At 37.5% G+C, this 20,597-nt stretch overlaps 1 protein-coding gene across 1 annotated transcript in view; it reads right to left on the reverse strand.

The window, feature by feature from the left end:
• Nucleotides 1-1,355: 1,355 nt before the first annotated feature.
• Nucleotides 1,356-20,597, reverse strand: part of LOC311302538 (NACHT, LRR and PYD domains-containing protein 3-like) — a 37,954-nt gene continuing 18,712 nt past the window's right edge. Inside the window, exons 9-11 of the mRNA XM_084428513.1 lie at nucleotides 18,881-19,054; nucleotides 8,590-8,763; nucleotides 1,356-2,480 (exon numbers count right to left, since the gene is read on the reverse strand). Coding sequence (XP_084284639.1) covers nucleotides 2,456-2,480; nucleotides 8,590-8,763; nucleotides 18,881-19,054 — 373 coding nt within the window. The 3' untranslated portion in view covers nucleotides 1,356-2,455. The remainder of the gene's footprint in view (nucleotides 2,481-8,589; nucleotides 8,764-18,880; nucleotides 19,055-20,597) is intronic.

Here is a 20,597-nt window from a genome sequence, read left to right on the forward strand (position 1 = left end):
TGAGTCAATGGGCTCCGACGGGCTTGTTTATCGTCATCGGTCTTTTTCCGTTTACCTGTCTTTGTTGTATGAGCAGGTTCCACTCGAGAAATTGGCAGTTTTGGTTGTTTGTCCGCCATTAGCACAGCTGCTCGGCACACCGGCAATCTTGATTTTGAATGACGGTACGCGCTGTGCAAGAGAGGGGCGATCAGCGCGTACGCGAACTTGATTGACACTGCTAAGACACTCCTCCTGGCTCTGAAGGCATCTGATTGGTTCTTTACACTCGGACCGAGTGGCAGTGATTGGTCAGAGTTTTTACTGTCCTGCAGCTGCTACAGAGGTCTGATTGTTTTCATTCATTTTTCTGAACACATAATGTATTGACTACTCTCAGGATGGAAGGACCATTTCACCCAGTATTAAAAAAAGTGTTTCTGAACAGGATCACCTACCCTAGCTTTAACCCTCTGATTATCTTCATTTGGGCCAACACTCGTTGTATTTGGGTCTCCAGGGACCCCAGAATATAACATGCAATTTTGAAACAGAATAATAGTTTTTTTTTTTTTAACAAATGTAATTTTACTCTGTTTATTAATGTTTTTACTCTACATTTGTGCAGTATTTATGCTATATTTTAAAGTTATATACATTTTAAAAAGTTTTTTTTTTTAAATAGGTTTTTATACAAAAACAGCTTTTTATGTAAAATTCACTTTATAAAAGACCCACATTTCTAAATTTAATTTATAGGGATAACATGGATAATTGTACATGGTTTAGTGTAACATTTTTGCCCATATTTTGGAAAATGTAGTTTTAAAAGTAAAAAATGATCATTTTAGCCACTAAACAAAATTTAGAAATTTGGGTCTTTTATAAAGTGAATTTTACATAAAAACCTGTTTAAAAAAAAAAAAAAAAAAAAACTTTTTTAAAAAATATATCATAAATCCTCCAAAACTGCATAAATGTGGAGAAAAACCATTAATAAACAGAGCAAATTTACACTTGTTAATAAAAAAACTATTCTGTTACAAAGTTGTACAAATGTTATTGTCTGGGTCCCTGGAGACCCCTAAGACAATGAGTGTGACTATTTTTTTTCACGCTAACATAAAATAAAAATGTGTAGATCTATAAAGGGTTGAGAGTCGTACAAAGTTTCATGCCATTTGGACAAAGAGAACATTTTTTAAAATTCAGCAAAAGTCATTTGCGGGTTAAAAGGACCCCGAAGAAAACCAGAGGGTTAATTAAAGGGATGGTTCGGAGTAAAATTAACCTAGGGTCCTTTGCACCATGACCTCGAGCCAAACACCCCCAGAAGCCTTTTTCCCCTCGGTCGAACATTATTACAGTTAGAGCTTATTTAGAGATATCAGCCGGATGGTTTAGTGCAGGCGCTAATGGATCCAATGATGAATCTCGTAAATTACCCCACTAATAATGCCCAGAATGGCACCAAACTTCTACAGTAAAACAAATAGGTTCTGTACTCATAAAACGAGGCATTGGAAAGTTTGTAAGTACATCAGGAGTTTATTTAAATCACACTTGCCTGACGGCTCATGCTAGCGCTAACCCGGACACTGACGTCACTTCAGTGAGTTGAGGAAAGCCGTAAAAGTCCTGCAGAAAGCGATCATGAGGATGGAGTGTAACGACGCCCAGCTCCAGGAATGCACTCATATTTTGTTGGTAGTACCAGTTTATAACAGTTATTAGTTAACACTAAGTTGTTAACACTTCGGAAAAAATAATAAATTGTCGTTAGTTTCGTTCACATTGTCATGTTAATTATAATCGAATGCATTTTGTTTTATTGACCACAATATTATCATTGATATTTGTTTGAGAGGGGCACTTCTGATTCATTCTGAAAAAGGGGCTCGAGCACCAAAATCTTTTGTAGGAGACTTTGAGCTTTGTAAGTTTGTAGATCTTATGCATGCAAAAACATCTACATAACACACTAAAGAAAAAGAAAACATGAAAACACATCATATGACCCCTTTAATACATTAATACACATGTAATGCAACCATTCTTAAAAAACATTATGTATAAACTTGAGCTTCCATTGTTTTCCAAAAATGAGCTTGAACTGTTTCTTCTTCTCATAATTATGAAAAATGAATATTTCATCAGTCTTTGTCTCCCTCTGCTGGTACAACACAAACACTGAGATATTCAGGCTCTTTATTTACTCTGTGACAAAACTCAGAGCTTTTTGAGTTACTGTGCGTTTATACACATAAAATGATTAATCTATGAATGAGAAACTGTAATTTGCTGTGAAATAAAAGGTGTTTCACTGCCGCCTCATCAGGTCTGTCAGAGGATCGCTGAGATCTACATGAAGTCTTCATTTCTAACAGTGAAGTCACTGTATCTTCAGTCTCTGTTGATTCTGTTGACTGAGTCTCTGTAGTGGATCCTTATTCACCATCAGATGATCAGCAGAAGATCACACTGTCTTCTGATAGCCAATACTAAAATAAAACACACACAGTCACACATGCAGTATGAGATATTACATCTGTCACATCTTTTCATAAGAAAACTAACTAGATAATCTATATTAATTCATTCTCAAGCATGATCATATCGCTTCTATCTGATGCTCAAAGTCACTTTACAAAATCAAAAGCACATGAAAGGTCACTTTCACACACCGGACAGCTGATCCAGAACCAGCAGAAATGACCATTACACTCACTACACATTTAATATCAGTTCATAACAACCCAGATCTCAGATTATCACACACATAAGGCGTCTTTACACACAAACCAAATCTGAAGCGGCATAAAATCACAAAATGTGCATTTACACAGAATGTTTATTGCTTCTCTGACGCCGAGAACATAAATGCATTTACACAGGAATTAGTTATTAAAATCGCGGGAAATAATACTTTGAACATTACTATAAAACTACAGTTTTAACAAAGTGTTATAAAATGAATTTAAAAGTAATTAAATATTAAAGAAATAAAACTCAAGATAAATAAAAACACAGAATGTCAGATTTCCTCTGTGTGATATAGCGATCTCACGCTCTGATGTTCGTCATAATTCTGTGGTACTGAGAGATATTTTATATTTCTTAATAAAACTATTCCAGATGGAACAAATGCTACAAATATATTATGAATTATTACACCGGGTCGATCACCGCAGGATTCATTCATGTTTTTCAAAGAGCCAGAAAGAACAATTCTGCTGTCGTGTGTGTGTGTGTGTGTGTGTGTGTGTGTGTGTGTGTGTGTGTGTGTGAAATATCGTCCTCAAGAAGATGATTTCTGGAATATAATATCACACAGTGACGGCGAATAAGCATTAGCGTATCTGAGAGAAATGTAGAAGCGCGTTGATCCAACATTATGAAGCTGCAGACTCGGAGCCTGCATCTACAGTCCCGCACCCAGAGTCCCGCATTCTCAGACCCCTCATTTTTCGAGACAGCGCCTCCTGCTGTTCGGAAAATCGTATAACACCCTTATCCAAATGCCATTGAAAACAATAGGATGCAATACGGTCTCCTTTTATTTAAAGTTATCCAAATAAATATTTGTGTTCCCTGCTTAATGCATGTGCCAAAAAAAACTCATTGTGTTCTCTGACTAACAAATTACCCAGTAGTTATTTTTTGAGCGAGGGTGTAATTGAAAGAAAATTACTGATGGAAGGGATACAATTACTATGGAAGCTTGACTCCGCCACTGAATAATAAATAAATAATAATAGCGACTTTTTATCTCACAATTCAGATTTTTTTTCTCACAATTGCAATATATCAAGTCTGAGTTGTGACTTTTTCTCAGAATTGCGAGATATAAAGTCACAATTCTGAGAAATAAAGTCGCAATTGCATATTGAACTATCTTCTGAAAAATATTATGTGATATTATACTGTATTGCTACAATGTTTTTTTTTATTCAAATTCCAATTTTTCTTTCAGTTCAATAATGGTCTAATTAACATTATACCTGCTAACATTACAAAACCTGTTTTTTGATATTTTGAATGCGAAGCAAAACTCAAATAAGAATAGACAAAACACCAACAATAAACAATTCTGTACTTTATTTAACAATCACCTAAGCATCATCTTGCTGTAAACAGGACAAAGGAAAGAAAAAAGGAAAGAATTGTGTTAGTGACTTTACTTTTCGTCTTCAGTTGCATTAAAAAAAAAAAACTCCTCATTTATAAGTCGCTTTGGATAAAAGCGTCTGCTAAATGAATAAATGTAAAATGTAAATGCATAAGGTATAACAATTTCTGGTAGGCGAATGTTCCTTCTTTTTGCAATCGCTCTGTCAAATTCCTCGACTTCACTAAAATAAAAGATGAATGCCATTGTCAAAAATATTGTGTAATAATAAATAATATTTTTTTGCAAATGCAAATTACAAGCATACCTAGGGTGATAATAGGGCCACGGAGGAAATGGCTGCAACAACTTCATATCAGTTAAATTAATATTGATTCATTTTAATACTACGTTTTATAATAACTAATTTAAGTAGTCTACATAAATTATATAAAGTAAAATAATCACTCCGGCATTAATTAATTCAACTTAATAGTTTTAGGAAAAAAGGTCCGGTAATTAAAAAAAAAGGTAAAATGGTGAATCTGATTAAATAATTAATGATGACATTCTTTGATATTAACACACTTAATGTATTTAATTGGTCTACTTTAATGTCAACTAATTTTAATAACATTTTTACAATGGCTTGTCTACCAAAAGTCCAAGGTTAAAGGCTAACGTATAAGCTATCAAAATATTTTCTGGGAAAAAAGGCGAAAAAACATACATTAACGGCTCAAATTTTGTTACAAACTACTTTACAAATATTAAATGGACTATTCATATGTTGGTGTATCGATGAGCTATAAAGTAGTTTGATTAAAAAAGAAACCGAATGAGGTATGATTCGCTAAATAAAATTGACGATACTCACGTTTCGGCTTAAGTTCTTCACATGTTTATCCGATCTAATTTGATAGGAGGCGCTGTCTCGAAAAACGAGGGGTCTGAGAATGCGGGACTCTGGGTGCGGGACTGTAGATGCAGCAGGCTCCGAGTCTGCAGCTTCATACTACTCCGTTGATCTGCCAGTCTCTTCAGAGGAAGATTACAAACGGCGAAAGCCAATTGATTACACACGTCGACTCTGTTATTCTGGTGGTTTCTTCACGATGTGAGTACAGGACACTTTTACTTTATTGTCTCTTGTTGGCTGACATTTTTTAATTTGGCTAAAACAATATGGATTATGGCCGATATGTTTAGTCTTCCGCTTCTTGATTCTCGCGCCGCGCGTTTGGTTGTCATGACAATGACGTAGTTTAGAGCGACACAAGATCGCGTTCATTTACACTGAACAAAACAATATCAGAGTCATCTTTGACACTCGGGGCTGAGGCGGGTCAGACCCGGCATATTTTAAGTCTGCTTTCATGCGGCATTGTGTCTTTCCACAGAACTTTGAGCAGACACAGAGCCGCTTAAGAGCAGCCTTAACTCGCTGTGGAAAGATGCCTATAGAGACAGTTAAAGGGGAAAAGCTGAAATAACATTAATATTATTTTCACAGTCAGTCACAACAGTATGAGCAGAATTACACTCATATTAAACACAGTTTAAAGCATTCCGCTGATTCCGCTAATCCGCTCCAGGTTTTCCCGCTCGCTCCGCAGCATCACTCACAGTATACGACAGTTAACGAAAGCGGTCGCATTAACAGGTAGGCTATGCAAGACAGTGGTTGAATCTGCGAAATTAGTCTTTTTTTTCTTTTCTTTTCTTTTTTGTATTTATGTCGGTAATGTTTTGCTCTTGGTCTTCTGGCTCTTTCTACTAGTGCTAACAACTTGTACAACCAGGGCTGGACTGGCCATCGGGCATACCGCGCACTTTCACGGTGGGCCGACGTGCTTTTTGGGCCGATAGATCTCATACTCATACATTATTTTTATTATTATTATTTTTTCTTTTTAACGGCCCATAAAATGTGTACATCGGCGGCCCATTCGTTTTGTTTTGTTTTGCTTAATTGGCGGTGCTGGGTTTGTGCCGGTGTAATGCATTGGTCAGAAAAAGTCAGCGTTAGGTTTTTTTTTTCTTTTTCTTCTGACAGACCAGCCCATGAAACACGTAGATCAGCGGCCCATTGGTTCTTTTCTTGATTGACACTGGGCTGGGCCAATCACAACTTTAAACGAGTGAGCGAGCGTGCAGCAGTGTCAGTGTGTATCTGTCAAAATAGTCAGCAAGATGGAGAAGAAACGCAAGGAATGTGCAGAAAAACAGCGTGAAAAAATAGAAACAGGCCCTTAAAGCAGACACTGTAAAATGTGTCAAAATATACACTACCATTCAAAAGTTTGGGGTCAGTAAGATGTTTTAATGTTTTTAAAATAAGTCTCTTCTGCTCACCAAGGCTGTATTTATTTGATAAAAAAACAAACAGTAATATTGTGAAATATTATGACAATTTAAAATGACTGTTTTCTATTTTAATATACAGTAAAGTGTAATTTATTCCTGTGATCAAAGCTGAATGTTCAGCATCATTACTCCAGTCTTCAGTGTCACATGATCCTTCACAAATCACTCTAATATGATGATTTGATGATCAAGAAACATTCATTATTATGATCAATGTTGAAAACAGTCGTGTACAATTTTTTTTTCAAAATTCTTTGATGAATAGAAAGTTCAAAAGAACAGCATTTATTTAAAATAGAATATTTTCTAACATTATAAATGTCTTTACTGTAACTTTTGATCAGTTTAACTCATCCTTGATGAATAAAAGTATTGATTTATTTTATTTCTTTCCCCCAAAAATAAAATAAAAATTCTTACTGACCCCAAACTCCTGAACGGTGGTGTTTAATGTTACAAAAGCTTTAGATTTCAGATAAATGCTGTTCTTTTGAACTTTCTATTCATCAAAGCATCATGAAATAAAAATGTAAATAACTGTTTTCAACACTGATAATAATCATAAATGTTTCTTGAGCATCAAATCATCATATTAGAGTGATTTGTGAAGGATCATGTGACACTGAAGACTGGAGTAATGATGCTGAACATTCAGCTTTGATCACAGGAATAAATTACACTTTACTGTATATTCACATAGACAACAGATGATTTAAATTGGAATAATATTTCACAATATTACTGTTTTTGTTTGCATTTTTAATCAAATAAATACAGCCTTGGTGAGCAGAAGATACTTATTTTAAAAACATTAAAAATCTTACTGACCCCAAACTTTTGAACGGTAGTGTATGTTTCCTGCCCTTCATCAGCTCCTGTGGCAGATGATGATAGTGAGGAGGATCAGGAGAGAGATGAGAAAGTGTAGAGCCTGCGGTAAGCAGAACTACTTTCAAAACACTTAGGCTATGTCATGAGTGTAGGAACCCATAACCCAGTTAATTTCCACATCTGCATAGTTGACGATTACCGCAATTCACTAGAAATGTAATGAGAGGCGTTTGTAAACCATGTTTTCCGCCAAAATAAAAGCTTGATGCAGTTTCCGTCAAAATAAAAGATCATGTGCTTATCTCTTTCAAGTATAGAAATTGGTACAAAACTAATTATGAAAGTTTCCTTTATTGTTTTAGTGCATTTGTTTTACAAAATATGGCTATTACTGTCATTGGATTAATATTATAACTATTATTATGTAGTAGGTGTAATGTAAATAGACACTGTAACTAAAAGAGGTTTGAATTTTTCTTTGTTTAATTTGGACACTGAATATGGGTTGGAGCTTTTAATCTTGAACTCTCAAAGTGCACCAGATTGATGAATTTAACATTAAAATGCACAAAATTTTCTTACGGGGAGGCATGCCCCCGAACCCCCCTAAGGACCGAGGTCCACCCACCACAGTTTTACCAAAAATCCTGTGAGAAACACTGGTATTGCTATGCCAATGCAGATTATAGCTTTATTTAGGCTTCATCACTGTATTAATAAATGCCAAATTTTTACTTATTTCATCTGTTAACTCTCACTCGTTCATATACTCACTCATTACATGGCATTAGTGGTTTTAAGGAATTGGAGTTGGTATGCATATATTTAAGGGCGTGCAAATATGGGTGGTGTTTATGATCATATAGTGGGCCAGTCTGGGCCAAAATGCCAGGGCCGATTTTTAATTTTTTTCCCCAGTCCAGCCCTGTGTACAACATATCCACGTTCTTAGAATTAGCTGCTTGTCTAATCAAATTATTGTACTCTCGATCAGATCTAATACAAATAAGTACATTTTTTGTTGTTGGCACACTTTGTAGTGTGCCAACCCCCCCAAAAAAACAAAATAGTGCCCCTTTTTTGGTTTAGGCCACTGCCCCTTAAAATGTCTGTGCACGGCACACACACACACACACACACACACACACACACACACACACACACACACACACACACACACACACACACACACACACACACGGTGTTACTGAACCTGGTACAATTTACTTATATTTCTAGTGAGTAAATCAGCCATTTGAACTTTAAATAAAAAGATGATGAAAATCGTTAAAAACTGTTCTTACTGCAGTGTCTTCAGTTTATAATGTGGATCATCCCTCAGATCCTCTAACAGCTTCACTCCTGAGTCTCCTAGATTATTATATGACAGATCCAGATGTCTCAGGTGTGAGGGGTTTGATCTCAGAGCTGAAGCCAGAGCAGCACAACCTTCATCTGTCACACCACAACTCTCCAACCTGTAGAGAACAATGACACACATTAAGCCTATATCCAGAGATAAACATGACACTTAAAAAATAACATAATCCTGTCAATATGAAATATATACAAATACTCATTAGTTCACATTGTGAAAATTCATCAGTTAGGATTAGGGGATTGATTATAGAGTTTGTAGAGTATAAAAATCATTATTTCTATGGAAAGTCCCCATAAAACATGTAAACCTAACGTGTGTGTGTGTGTGTGTGTTAGCAGGGGAGGATTGGGACGATTCTAAGGGTCCAGCAGAACTCCATAATTTCCTGGATGATTTTGGTATTTACTTTGAAAAATAATCTTATAGGAAGAATGCTATAAAGAACGGGTATTCATTATAGTGTGAGTGTGTGTGTGTGTGTGTGTGTGTGTGTGTGTGTGTGTGTGTGTGTGTGTGTGTGTCATCTGTCAGCGGCCCATGCCGGCTCTCACTACATATCAGGGGGAAACTGGAGGATTTTACAGCGGACAGTGAAAGTCCTACCAGATCATTCAACACAACCTGTATTTTCCATACATTCACTATAAATGCATATATACTGTATATGATAATCATTTTCTCACACAAATGTCATAAAAACCGGTTGCGTAGTTCACACATCTACGTCCCTTCAGGACACTGACAATAAAGATGGACAGAGAAGACAGAAATTCTCGTAGCTCTCCTCAGAAAGACGCTTGTTACACACACACACACACACGCACACATACACACACACGCACAAACACACACACACACACACACACACACACAGTTTGATTGTGTCGGTAGTTTCTGGCCAACCAAACGCCCGCAGCGAGTCTCGGCCTGACAGCATCACGGGGGAAGCCTGCAACACACTCAACTCTTGCTCCATGGACACCAGTGATGCGCGGGTTGCTCCAAAATGAGCGGGTGCCTGCGGTCACCCGCGGTTACAAGTCATCCAAAAATATTTTTAATGATATTCGGGTCGCGGACGGTCGGGTCAAATTTATATAAAAAGATTTTTTTTTTAAAGAAAGAATAAGAAAAGAGTTTTTATAAAAAGATAAACCTCGCATATTTCAGCCTTTAAATCATTATTATAAAAAGATTGAGTCAAAAAAGATAAATTACTGACATTTACAATGCACATTAGCTTATCTTAATTCGGTCCGATTGTCGTTGCTCTGCAACCATGCACTGCGCTCTCCACAACGACAAAGACGTTTTAAGAGCTAATGGATTTCCACCATCGGAAAACGCTTGCTGTAGCTCTGCTACTAGATTTATTTACGGAGAAGAAAAAAACACCCGTAGTTTGGGTCATGTTGACTCGCTGCGCCTGGACAAAATGAGCTTGTAGGCTAAAACGCGGAAGTGAGTTAGCATTTTAGCAATTCCGGTTCCCTCGCCCCAAAAGTCTATGGGTTTTTTGAATGGGTTATTGCTAAATCGGCTGAAATAAGGTCTGTGGTTAACAAAGCCTCTAAATATTTTCACGTTTTGATCTATGACATAAGACACACCAGTTATAACCTGCTTGTGATTTTTTTTTTTACTTTATTGTGTCTTAAAAACGGTGGTTGCTAACAAGTTGCTAAAAGGGACTACATCCTTTGGCGGAGACTTTAGACGTCATCATGACCAACAGGAAATCTCTCACTAGCCCGCGTTTCAAAAATATGAAGGCTACAAGAACATTTCATCTCCTGAAGGAACTGTGTAATTTTTAATTTCCCCCTTCTATATATTAAATCATATGTTATTATCCTCTGGTCTGTACATGTCATTTTTTGTTGTGCAGGTTGCACAGTATTTGTAGTGTTCTCTGTACATATTGTCCTGTGCATTGTTCATAATAAAGTTCGTTTTAGCCTCACGTTCTTAGAAGTTTACCTTTCAGTTAATATACATAACGTTATATATTTATTCTTTTCAAATTGTAGTTTTTCCAAATATTGTTGTACACAGAATTATGTGATATTAAGGTAACCGATTACCAGTTCTTTATTTATGTGGAGAGACTGTAGTTTGACAATGGTGTTTTGTTTTGTCCCGAGATGCAACCACAAGTCGTCGAATGAAAGATGCTCGTTTTACCGTTTTCCGTCCGATGTTACCCAGCAGCAGAGACTCTGGGTTCGTGCCGTAAGGTAAGCTCACACATCGATGATTTCCATGTGAACACCGTATTTAACGTTACTGCCTTAATGTGGCCACGACGAAACTTTAATGGTGCATATTGCTTAACACGCTAATGTTACTTTGACGGTCAGATGGAGTTATAAAGGCTAGCATGAATAAACGTTTTTCATGTTCCAAATTAACAGCTAATTTTTTTTTCTTTTTTTCTTTAAAACCTTTTGTCTTTCTCTTAAAATATCTAAAAGCTTGTTTACTTTGCCACTGTTTAATAGATTAGATCCGCTGCAGTTTTATTAAAGGCTAACGTTACGTCAAGAAATGTGTTTAATTAAAATATTCAAAATAATACCTGGTTTATTGACTTTTAATGTAACTTGTTTGGATATAATTATAGAAAGGGTGGGTCCTGCACCCTGATATTTGTGGACTTGGCTTTTACCCACTTATAATAATATGATTGTATTTGTAAACAGCATTAGTTAAAGCTGAAGCTTGATGATGACGTTGATCCGCGACCATGGTGTGCTGTAGTCCGTTTATAGCCTACCGTTAGCATTTTATATCTGACGGCTTTATTTAGGCTTCAAAATGTATACATTTTGGATTAACTTGTAAAGATTATCTTGATAGACAAAACGTGTAAGGGTCACAACTCTTTGCAGAACACAGATCTTATTTTTTGTGATTTTCCAAAAGTCTATGGGGAAAATGCATAGCTTTTCGATCGAGGGAACCCATGCGCCGCTAACTTCCGGGTTGGCCTACAAAGTGACGTCATAACTTCGGCACTCTATGACGCTACGATGAGCATTTACTACTTTAAAAAAAATGCGGGTCAGGAAGCGGGTCGGGTACAATATTTTCTTTCTTTTTTTTGCGGTCCTAGTTGCGGGCGGGTTAGTTGAAAACGTCGGTCGGGTGCGGGTTGTTTATAGGCTACATTGACCCGCGCATCACTGATGGACACACACACTTGCGACCCATGAACGCCTCTCTCTAAACTACTGCCTGATTTTACAGTTTGAAGCGTCTGTCATAGAAAAACACCGTGTGCTGTCATGAAGAAGAGAAATGTCTTCTCATAGGATAAGAACACGCAGTCTCATTAATAATACACACACTGACGTGTCATCGATGTACTATAGTGTTTCTCCAGGTCATAATCTGTCACATTGACATGATGTAGACTTTAAACCTGGAGAAAAATCTCTACAGTTTCCAGTTTCCCCCTAAAATTAAAATGAATGGACTGTGTTAATCCTGACTGTGCTGAGATTGAGTGTGTTTAAAGTAAAGGCTGTTAAATGTAGATCACCATGTCAAAGTGTCAGAGATGGGAAGCACAAATACTTCGTTACTCAAGCAGATTTTTCAGATATTTTTACTTTACTATTTATTTTTGTGCCGACTTTTTACTTTTACTCCTTACATTTTTAACAGGAATATCGGGACTTTCCACAAGACGACCCGACAGATTCGGTGGCATTCATTCACACCAAATCATTGTCTTGATGGCGGTAACGTTAGCACACAGTAGTATGGACGGAGACGTCACTGAAAATTAGGGATGCACCGATATGAACATTTTGGCCGATACCGATAATTCTTTTCATTTGAAAGCTGATAACCGATATATTGGCCGATAAATCTAAATTCATATTTTGATATACTTTGATAGGCTGTGTACATAAACAAAAGACTCAGCATTAAAAGCCATGTCCCAAACACTTCAACATAAATCAGACATATACAATACAGTAGCCTAGCCCTCTGGGGTTCCTCATGTTTTCGTCACACTTGGGGTCTTCGGGTCTAAAATGACCCGGAGGGGGATTCAGATTTTTTTTAATTTTTAGTAAAATCAATGAAATGTATTTTTGTTCAATAATATTTTTTCTTTTTTTCTGTGGTGTTTTGAGATAATTTTATGATAATAATGAATATTTATGCAATAATTATGATCCATTTTTTCCCATTGAATATAATATAACTTTTTTAAATTTTTAAAATTAATTCTGTATTTCAGGTTAAAGTAGAGACTAGGCCTATAGAAAACAATTTTTGGAGTCAGATTGGTGCCATCTGGTGGATGTAGTGAGCATAATTATCGTGCAATATCATATTTTAACCACTAGATGGATTTACAGCTCTCTGTAGAAAGGCTTGTGAATTCTAGTTGTTTTTGCACATATTTGCCTATTTTTTTCAGGTTGTGGATTTTAATATATAATAAGAGATTCTCAAAGACTATTTGTGTCAAGTTTTTTGTTTGGTTGGTTGGTTTAAATGGTAATTTGAAGTGCCAGTTTTACTTTATAATACAGTCAAACCTGAACATTGCATTAGAAAGAGAACAAATGGAAAGCATTTTAATTCCCATTGTTTTAATTCTAACTTAATAAAAATGCAATTCTTTCAGTCATAACATTTTTTATTAACCTTCTATAATAAACATTTTCATTAAAATTATTTTTTGTACAATTCAATGAACAGTAACTCTTATTCAAAATTGGCAACAGCAATTATGAACAAAAAACTAAGGCATTTTTAGAGTTTTGTCTGAGTGACATACACAAAACTAAAGACTCATAACTCCAAAACTATAACTAGGAGAGTCTAAAGGTAGGTATCGTTTGAAAGAACACTTTTCAAATTTATTGAAAATATAAATTACATTACATTTGGACATTCTCCTGCCGAGAAACTGCTGATAAAAGACAGGAAATATATATAATTTTTATTATGATTTTGCATATCTCTCTTGTTTGACATGCAATAATTCGGGAAGGAAATACGGTAGGAGGAAAAATCTTTTTTGGGGAAGTCCCTCTACATATGAGCTATATCTGTATGCAGTATGTTTCATGAAGTTATGAGCGGAAATGTGTCTAAAATTCAGTATCCACATATGGGTCTCTTGAGGGGCGCTTTTACACAAACCCTGCTCAAGTTTAGTAAAAAGCCTGAAACAATTATGCTTGTTGTATTCTACTCTTGGAGACCTTTCAAATGACATATGACACAGGACTATCTGAGCTGTATGATGTATTTGACATATTGCTGTATGTAGTACAAAAAAGTGGTTAAATATTCATTCATATAATAAATTATGAAAACTTTTTTTTCTATTTATCAGCAAATAACTCAGCACTACATAGGAGTTTATCAAATTGGCTACATTCATTGTAAATTTCAGACTATAAGCTTTCAAATGACACCTATTTTAAGTTGATCAATGTAATATTTTTGAAAAATATTATGATTATATTTTTCGCAGCTAGGTGGCGCCTGCGGGGGTACACTCTGTTTTAGAGTGATAACTCAGCATTCTTTAGGAGTTGATCAAAGTGATTAGATGCATTAAAAAACTGAGATTCTAAGCTATAAAATGACACCTATTTTGTGTTATCGTGGCTGATTTGTAGATTGTACGCACAAAAAAAACCTCTGTATTTTCATATTTTTGCCAATTTCCCATTCATTTCCTATGGCGGGTCATTTGCATTAACAAATGACACCTTATTGTAAAGTGTTACATCTACAGATTTGAGGGCATACATCACTTGCCATTTTTCTTTTGCTGGATGTCTATTGTCTATTTTTGGACCACACAAACTCATTATTTTTAAAATCAAAGATCATGAAGTTTTGTGACATTGCTGAGTTTCAAACAGTACAGATGTTATACGAAGCGAGGCACAAATTGTTACCGAGCCAAATACAAAAAAGGTTCCAAGAACGTACTGGTTGTTATGAATTACGAGATGAATTTAACTTCAATTGTGGAATAATTTGGAGATGGAGATGAAACGATGTCTAAACATCAACCTGTTCAAATATAGATACAAAAAAGATTTTTGAAAAGTATAGAGAAGAAATGAGTTGCCACTAGGGGGAGCATTAGGATCAATTTACATTATATTAATTAAGGAAGAGTGTTGTTGCTCTGAACGGTTATGATTCAATTGCTCAGAATAACAAAAAAAGAGAATTACTGTAGGCGATCTATGGATCTGTCGAGAGGGACCCTCCCAACGGGCTCATAAAACCTCGTCTTTTAATGCACCTCACAGCATAGGTGTAAATGTAAAGGCCAACTTGTAAATGGTCATTTCTTTTTGCTGTTGTTTCCTTGTTGTTGTTTTGTTTCTTTTTGCACTATGTTCCTGTGTATTATTGTGAAATGCGAAATTGTATTGTATTAATTTTGGGGGTGGGCGCTTATAAGCTCTTTTGCTTCGGCCCACTCCTTTAGAGCAGAATGTTTACTGCTCAAATAAACAAATAAACTAAACTAAACTATTTGCATATCAATAAAGATTTTTTTAATACAATGCACACTGAATTTGTCATTTCTACAACTTTTATAGCACTTCAATTGTAAAAATTGTGAGCCTGACATATTACATTTATTATCATCAGCACTCCATGTTCAAAGATTTACTAGCTGTCAGTTCATCTCTTATACGCTGCTGCCATCTAGTGGCTGTTAGTTGTAACTCTAAAAGTATGGGGAACTGCTTAATTAATGTCTGTTTATTCATTAATATTTTATCCTTCATTTGCTCTCCAGAAGCCATATTTGAGCACACACTTCTTTCTTCTTCTTGTTCGTCCATCAAAGTTGATGATGACCATGGCACGTTTGTCATTTTGTTGGGGTTTGATGAGTGCGCAGATGACTGAAGAGGCCAATCCGAGCCCGGAATTCCCTGCGGCACACTGGACAGGTCAGGGAGGATGTAGAGCTCTGAGGTGCAGCCACATGTCCTTCCTTGGTAGATTTGCGTTGCTGCCTCTTCAAGATAGCACAGGAGCTTCTCCTACTCTCACAGAGGACTGCACCGTCCTGGACTTTTCTTCTCCAGGCAGGTCGGTCCTGTGCTAGGGGTTCCCAGCTTTTCAGGTCGAGTCCAAAGCTCTTCAAGGAAGCTTTAAGGGTGTCCTTGTAGCGCTTTTTGGGGCCACCTTGTGCTCGCTTGCCATTTTTCAGCTCGCCAAAGAAGACTTGTTTTGGAAGTCTCACGTAGGGCATTCTGATCACGTGGCCAGTCCATCTGAGCTGTTCCTTCGCAAGCATGGTGTAAATGCTGGGGATATTTGCCCTGCTGAGGACTTCCCTGAGGTGTCAGGGATTCTGTCTTGCCACTTGATCCTCAGCAGTTTCCTCAGACAGCTCAAGTGGATATGATTCAATTTTTTGGCATGGCGCTGGTAGACTGTCCAGGCTTCGCACCCATACAGAAGAGTTGGTAAGACAACCGCCCGGTAGACCTTCAGTTTTGTCTCCTGTTTGATGCCAGTCCTTTCCCATACTGAGTCACGTAGACGTCCTAAGGCTGCGCTGGCCTTGACAATCCTGATGTTAATTTCATCATCTATGTGCACAGCACGAGAGAGTGCACTACCAAGGTAAATAAACTTGTCAACGGCTGAAAGCTTTTTCCCATTCACAAAGATGGTTGGCTCAGTGTAGGGTTTCCCAGGAGCAGGTTGGTATAGGACTTCAGTCTTCTTTGTGCTGATTGTTAGGCCGAAGTTGTTGCAAGCTGAGGAGAGGTGGTCCATACTGTCCTGTAGATCTTTGTTTGAGCCAGCAGCCAGAGCACAGTCATCAGCAAACAAAAGTTCTCGAACAGTGACTTCCTCCACTCTAGTTTTGGCTTGCATCCTCCGCAGATTGAATAGCCCACCGTCAAAACGGTAAATGAAGTTAATCCCAGTGTTGTAATTCTGGAATGAGTCTTGCAGCATGGCAGAAAACACCATGCTGAAGAGCGTTGGTGCTAAAACGCAGCCTTGCTTCACCCCGTTTGTGATTGGGAACGGATCAGAGAGTTCTTGCTGGTCTCTGACGCTGGCCATCATACCATCATGGAGATTGCGCACAATGCCAATGAACTTGTCTGGACACCCATACTTGGCCATGATTTTCCATAGGCCCTGCCGGCTGACTGTGTCGAATGCTTTTGTTAAATCAACGAAAGCCATATATAGATCAAGCCTTGAGCACACACACACACACACACACACACACACATGTAGATTCCTTTAAATGTTAAGAGGAAGATTAAAAAAGAGAAACTGGATCTGTGAATTCTCACAGAATCACAATTGAATTCATATATTGCTACTCAGTCAGAATCTTATTAACCTGGAGTCCCAGTCTCTGTCACAATAACCATATATGTAATGTTTTAGGCCTATTGCCAGACATCCGTTTAAAATGTAGGCAATGGCATATAAAGAAGCTTTTCTCCATATCCACTTCAGTTTCTCAGCTTGCACTTTAATTATTGATTAGGCTACTTCTGTACTGGTTTGCGCTTGGCAAAGATGTTCAGATATCTCTATGCCTAGTAGACCTACACCAAACGCTCATTAAAAGGGTCCTGTACAGGGCTGTACAGTGCGACATATATCTACACAAAGATTGGTCTGTGCGATGAATAAATGTCCCACTGTAGCTATGATTTAGGGGCTGTTTACACCTGGCCACTTCATGCGTTTTCTGTGAAAAGACCAGGTGTAAATGCCCTCCGAAACGCATTCCAGACGGATTTGAATCCGATCGCTCAAACCACTTCAGGAGGAGGTCTGGGCCGCATTTCAGACCAAACTGGACGAGTGTAAATGCATCTGGTTGTTGAAACCACATATGGAAATTTGATTCTTCCCAAAAATGCTAAAAACATAACCGTGTGAGAGCGTGTGATAGGCTATATGTCATGTTATAGCCAGATATGACGCCGCTACTGCAACACGCATCACCGCAGACGAGCAGCTGAGCATCTGTTCATCAAGACAACGTTCAAACTATCGCAAATCAAAGTGAAAGTAAGTCGCAGACGCTTAACACACAATCATCATCACTAAAAGTAAAGAAATGAAATGATCTTCCAGGGCTGTTGCTGCTCGCTCTTATTGCGGTCTTTGATTAGAAATTTTAGCTGATGATCAATAAAATGCAGCTCATATCTGTTGCTTTCGGTGACGTGCCCTCCATTAAATCTGCATATAGCGCGGGAACTGAAGATCGGATTTAAATCCGTTTTGCAAAAACACATTTATGTGACCAGGTGTAGATGGAGTCGTTTTGATAAATAGAGCAAACGCTTTACAAATATGAATTCTCTTACATCATATGAACAGACGTAAAAATAATTTGATGAATTTGATCATGTTGTTTTAATAGCTTTGCTTGTAATTAATGAAATAGTAGTTATTTCCCTGCATTTTATTCCATTTTGATTATACTTTATGAATTCACAGTAGCCGCGTTTCCATTACCCTTCAAATTGTGCAAATTGAAATTGAGAATTGAAAATACGCCCAATGGAAACACGTCAATTTCACAAAAACAGTTCAGTTTTTCAGTTTTTACGCTCACATGAGGAGGTTTTTCAGGCCATTCAAACAAGAAATATTTCGCAAAACTGCACTGGAAACAGTTTTTGCGCATTTACAGTCACCTGACGTAGACGACGCAGTGTGTTTGGACAGAAGACGAGACAGAGCTCTTTATTAAACTCATAAAAGGCAAAAGAATTACAGGAATAATGGATTCTAAACCTCAAATAAATGCCACAATCAAGACCTTGAAGCAGAACTGAGGGAGAAACACCCAGAAACTCCTCATATGTGCCGCTCACAAGTATAATAAGGGTCGTTCCTCACCATTAATGCTTGGAAACACACACACATCTCCTTCCATTAATAATAATGGCCAGTGCAGTGGCTGGGATATACATAATCCTACCAACGTCCGTTAACATGATTTTTGGAATGATTTTACTGATCGCGAGAGGAAACAATGAAGTTTTAGTCGCATAACATCAGTTAATGGAAACACCATCATTTCGCAACAGCTTTTTGTCGACATTTAGAAGAAGAAAAAGAAAAAAAAAATCGCGAAAGTTCTGCGCAAATCTGTAATGGAAATGCCCCTAGTGACAGTTTCATGTAAGAGTAACGTATGATCTTACCACAGTTTCTCCAGTTTACAGTGAGGATTCGCCAGTACAGCAGAAAACAGCTTCACTCCTGAGTCTCCTAGTTTATTATATGACAGATTCTGTTCTCTCAGGTGTGAGGGGTTTGATCTCAGAGCTGAAGCCAGAGCAGCACAACCTTCATCTGTCACACCACAACTCTGCAACCTGTAGAGAACAATGACACACATTAAGCCTATATCCAGAGATAAACATGACACTTAAAAAATAACATAATCCTGTCAATATGAAATATATACAAATACTCATTAGTTCACATTGTGAAAATTCATCAGTTAGGATTAGGGGATTGATTATAGAGTTTATAGAGTATAAAAATCATTATTTCTATGGAAAGTCCCCATAAAACATGTAAACCCAACGTGTGTGTGTGCGCTTAATGTATTTGTAAGCATTTTAAGGAACGTGTGTGTGTGTGTCTGTTTGTGTTTTTGTGTGTCTGTGTGTGTGTGTGTGTTTGTGTTTTTGTGTACTAATTAGGGGAAAACTAAGGAAGACATGATGCAGCTTTTAAGTTAAAGGCCATCGATCTGGCTGAAGAAGAAGGAAATAGAGCTGCTGCACGTAAGCTTGGCATCAATGAATCGATGGTGAGACGGTGGAGACAGCAGCGTGAAGAACTGAGTCCATGCAGAAAGACGACAAAAGCCTTCAGGGGTCATAAAAGCAGATGGCCCGAACTTGAAAACGTTCTTGAAGACTGGGTGAACACACAAAGAGCAGACGGCTGCGGTGTTTCCACCGTACAGATCCGACTGAAAGCCAAAACGATTGCCACCGAAAAGTAGATTGAAGATTTTAGAGGTGGGCCATCGTGGTGTCTCAGATTTATGAGACGAAAAGGCCTGTCCATCAGGGACGACTCTGTGTCAGCAACTCCCTCCCGACTATGAGGAAAAAGTTAGAAACTTTTGCGAATTCACTCAAAGAAAGATAGCCGTGAATTCCATCGGCCCAGACGACATCATAAATATGGATGAAGTACCTTTGACGTTTGACCTGCCTCTCACTAGGACCGTTAACAAGAAAGGTGAATCGTCGGTCACGCTGAACTGGTCATGAGAGAAGGCATTTCACTGTGTTCTGAGCTGTACGGCGTCCGGACAAAAGCTTCCAGCAATGGTGATTTTTAAGAGGATGACTATGCCAAAAGAAAACCTCCCGAAAGAAATCGTTGTGAAAGTAAACAAGAAAGGGTGGATGATGGAAATCCTAATGAAGGAATGGCTGACGGAGTGCTATGGCAAGAGACCGGGAGGATGTTTTCACAGAAAAAAAGCATTGCTCGTTTTGGACAGCATGAGGGCCCATATAACAGATATATTGCAGACTATTCAGATTGAGCGGTGGAACATTTTATATGTTTGACTGTATTTTATTCAGAGGCGGCTGCGCGACCACTGGATTTATTCCTGCCAAGAGAGTAAACTCTTACTCCGTAATTTATGCTCATACAGATAAAAGCGAGACATAATTCATTCATTTACTAAAGATATTCAGATTTTGTAAAATAACGGAAACAAACGTAATGTCTCTGTTTCCTTTATAGATGTTTGGAGCGCGCCACAATGAGCTGAAACTCAGCACGGTTTCTTTCGTGTTTTAATCTGTAATATTTAAGTGAAATATATATATACATGTGTAGTCATGTACAAAATATGCCTTTATCCACATAAAATGTATATAGCCT

Source organism: Rutilus rutilus (genome assembly GCF_951802725.1).
Source record: "Rutilus rutilus genome assembly, chromosome: 13".
NCBI lineage: Eukaryota > Metazoa > Chordata > Actinopteri > Cypriniformes > Leuciscidae > Rutilus > Rutilus rutilus.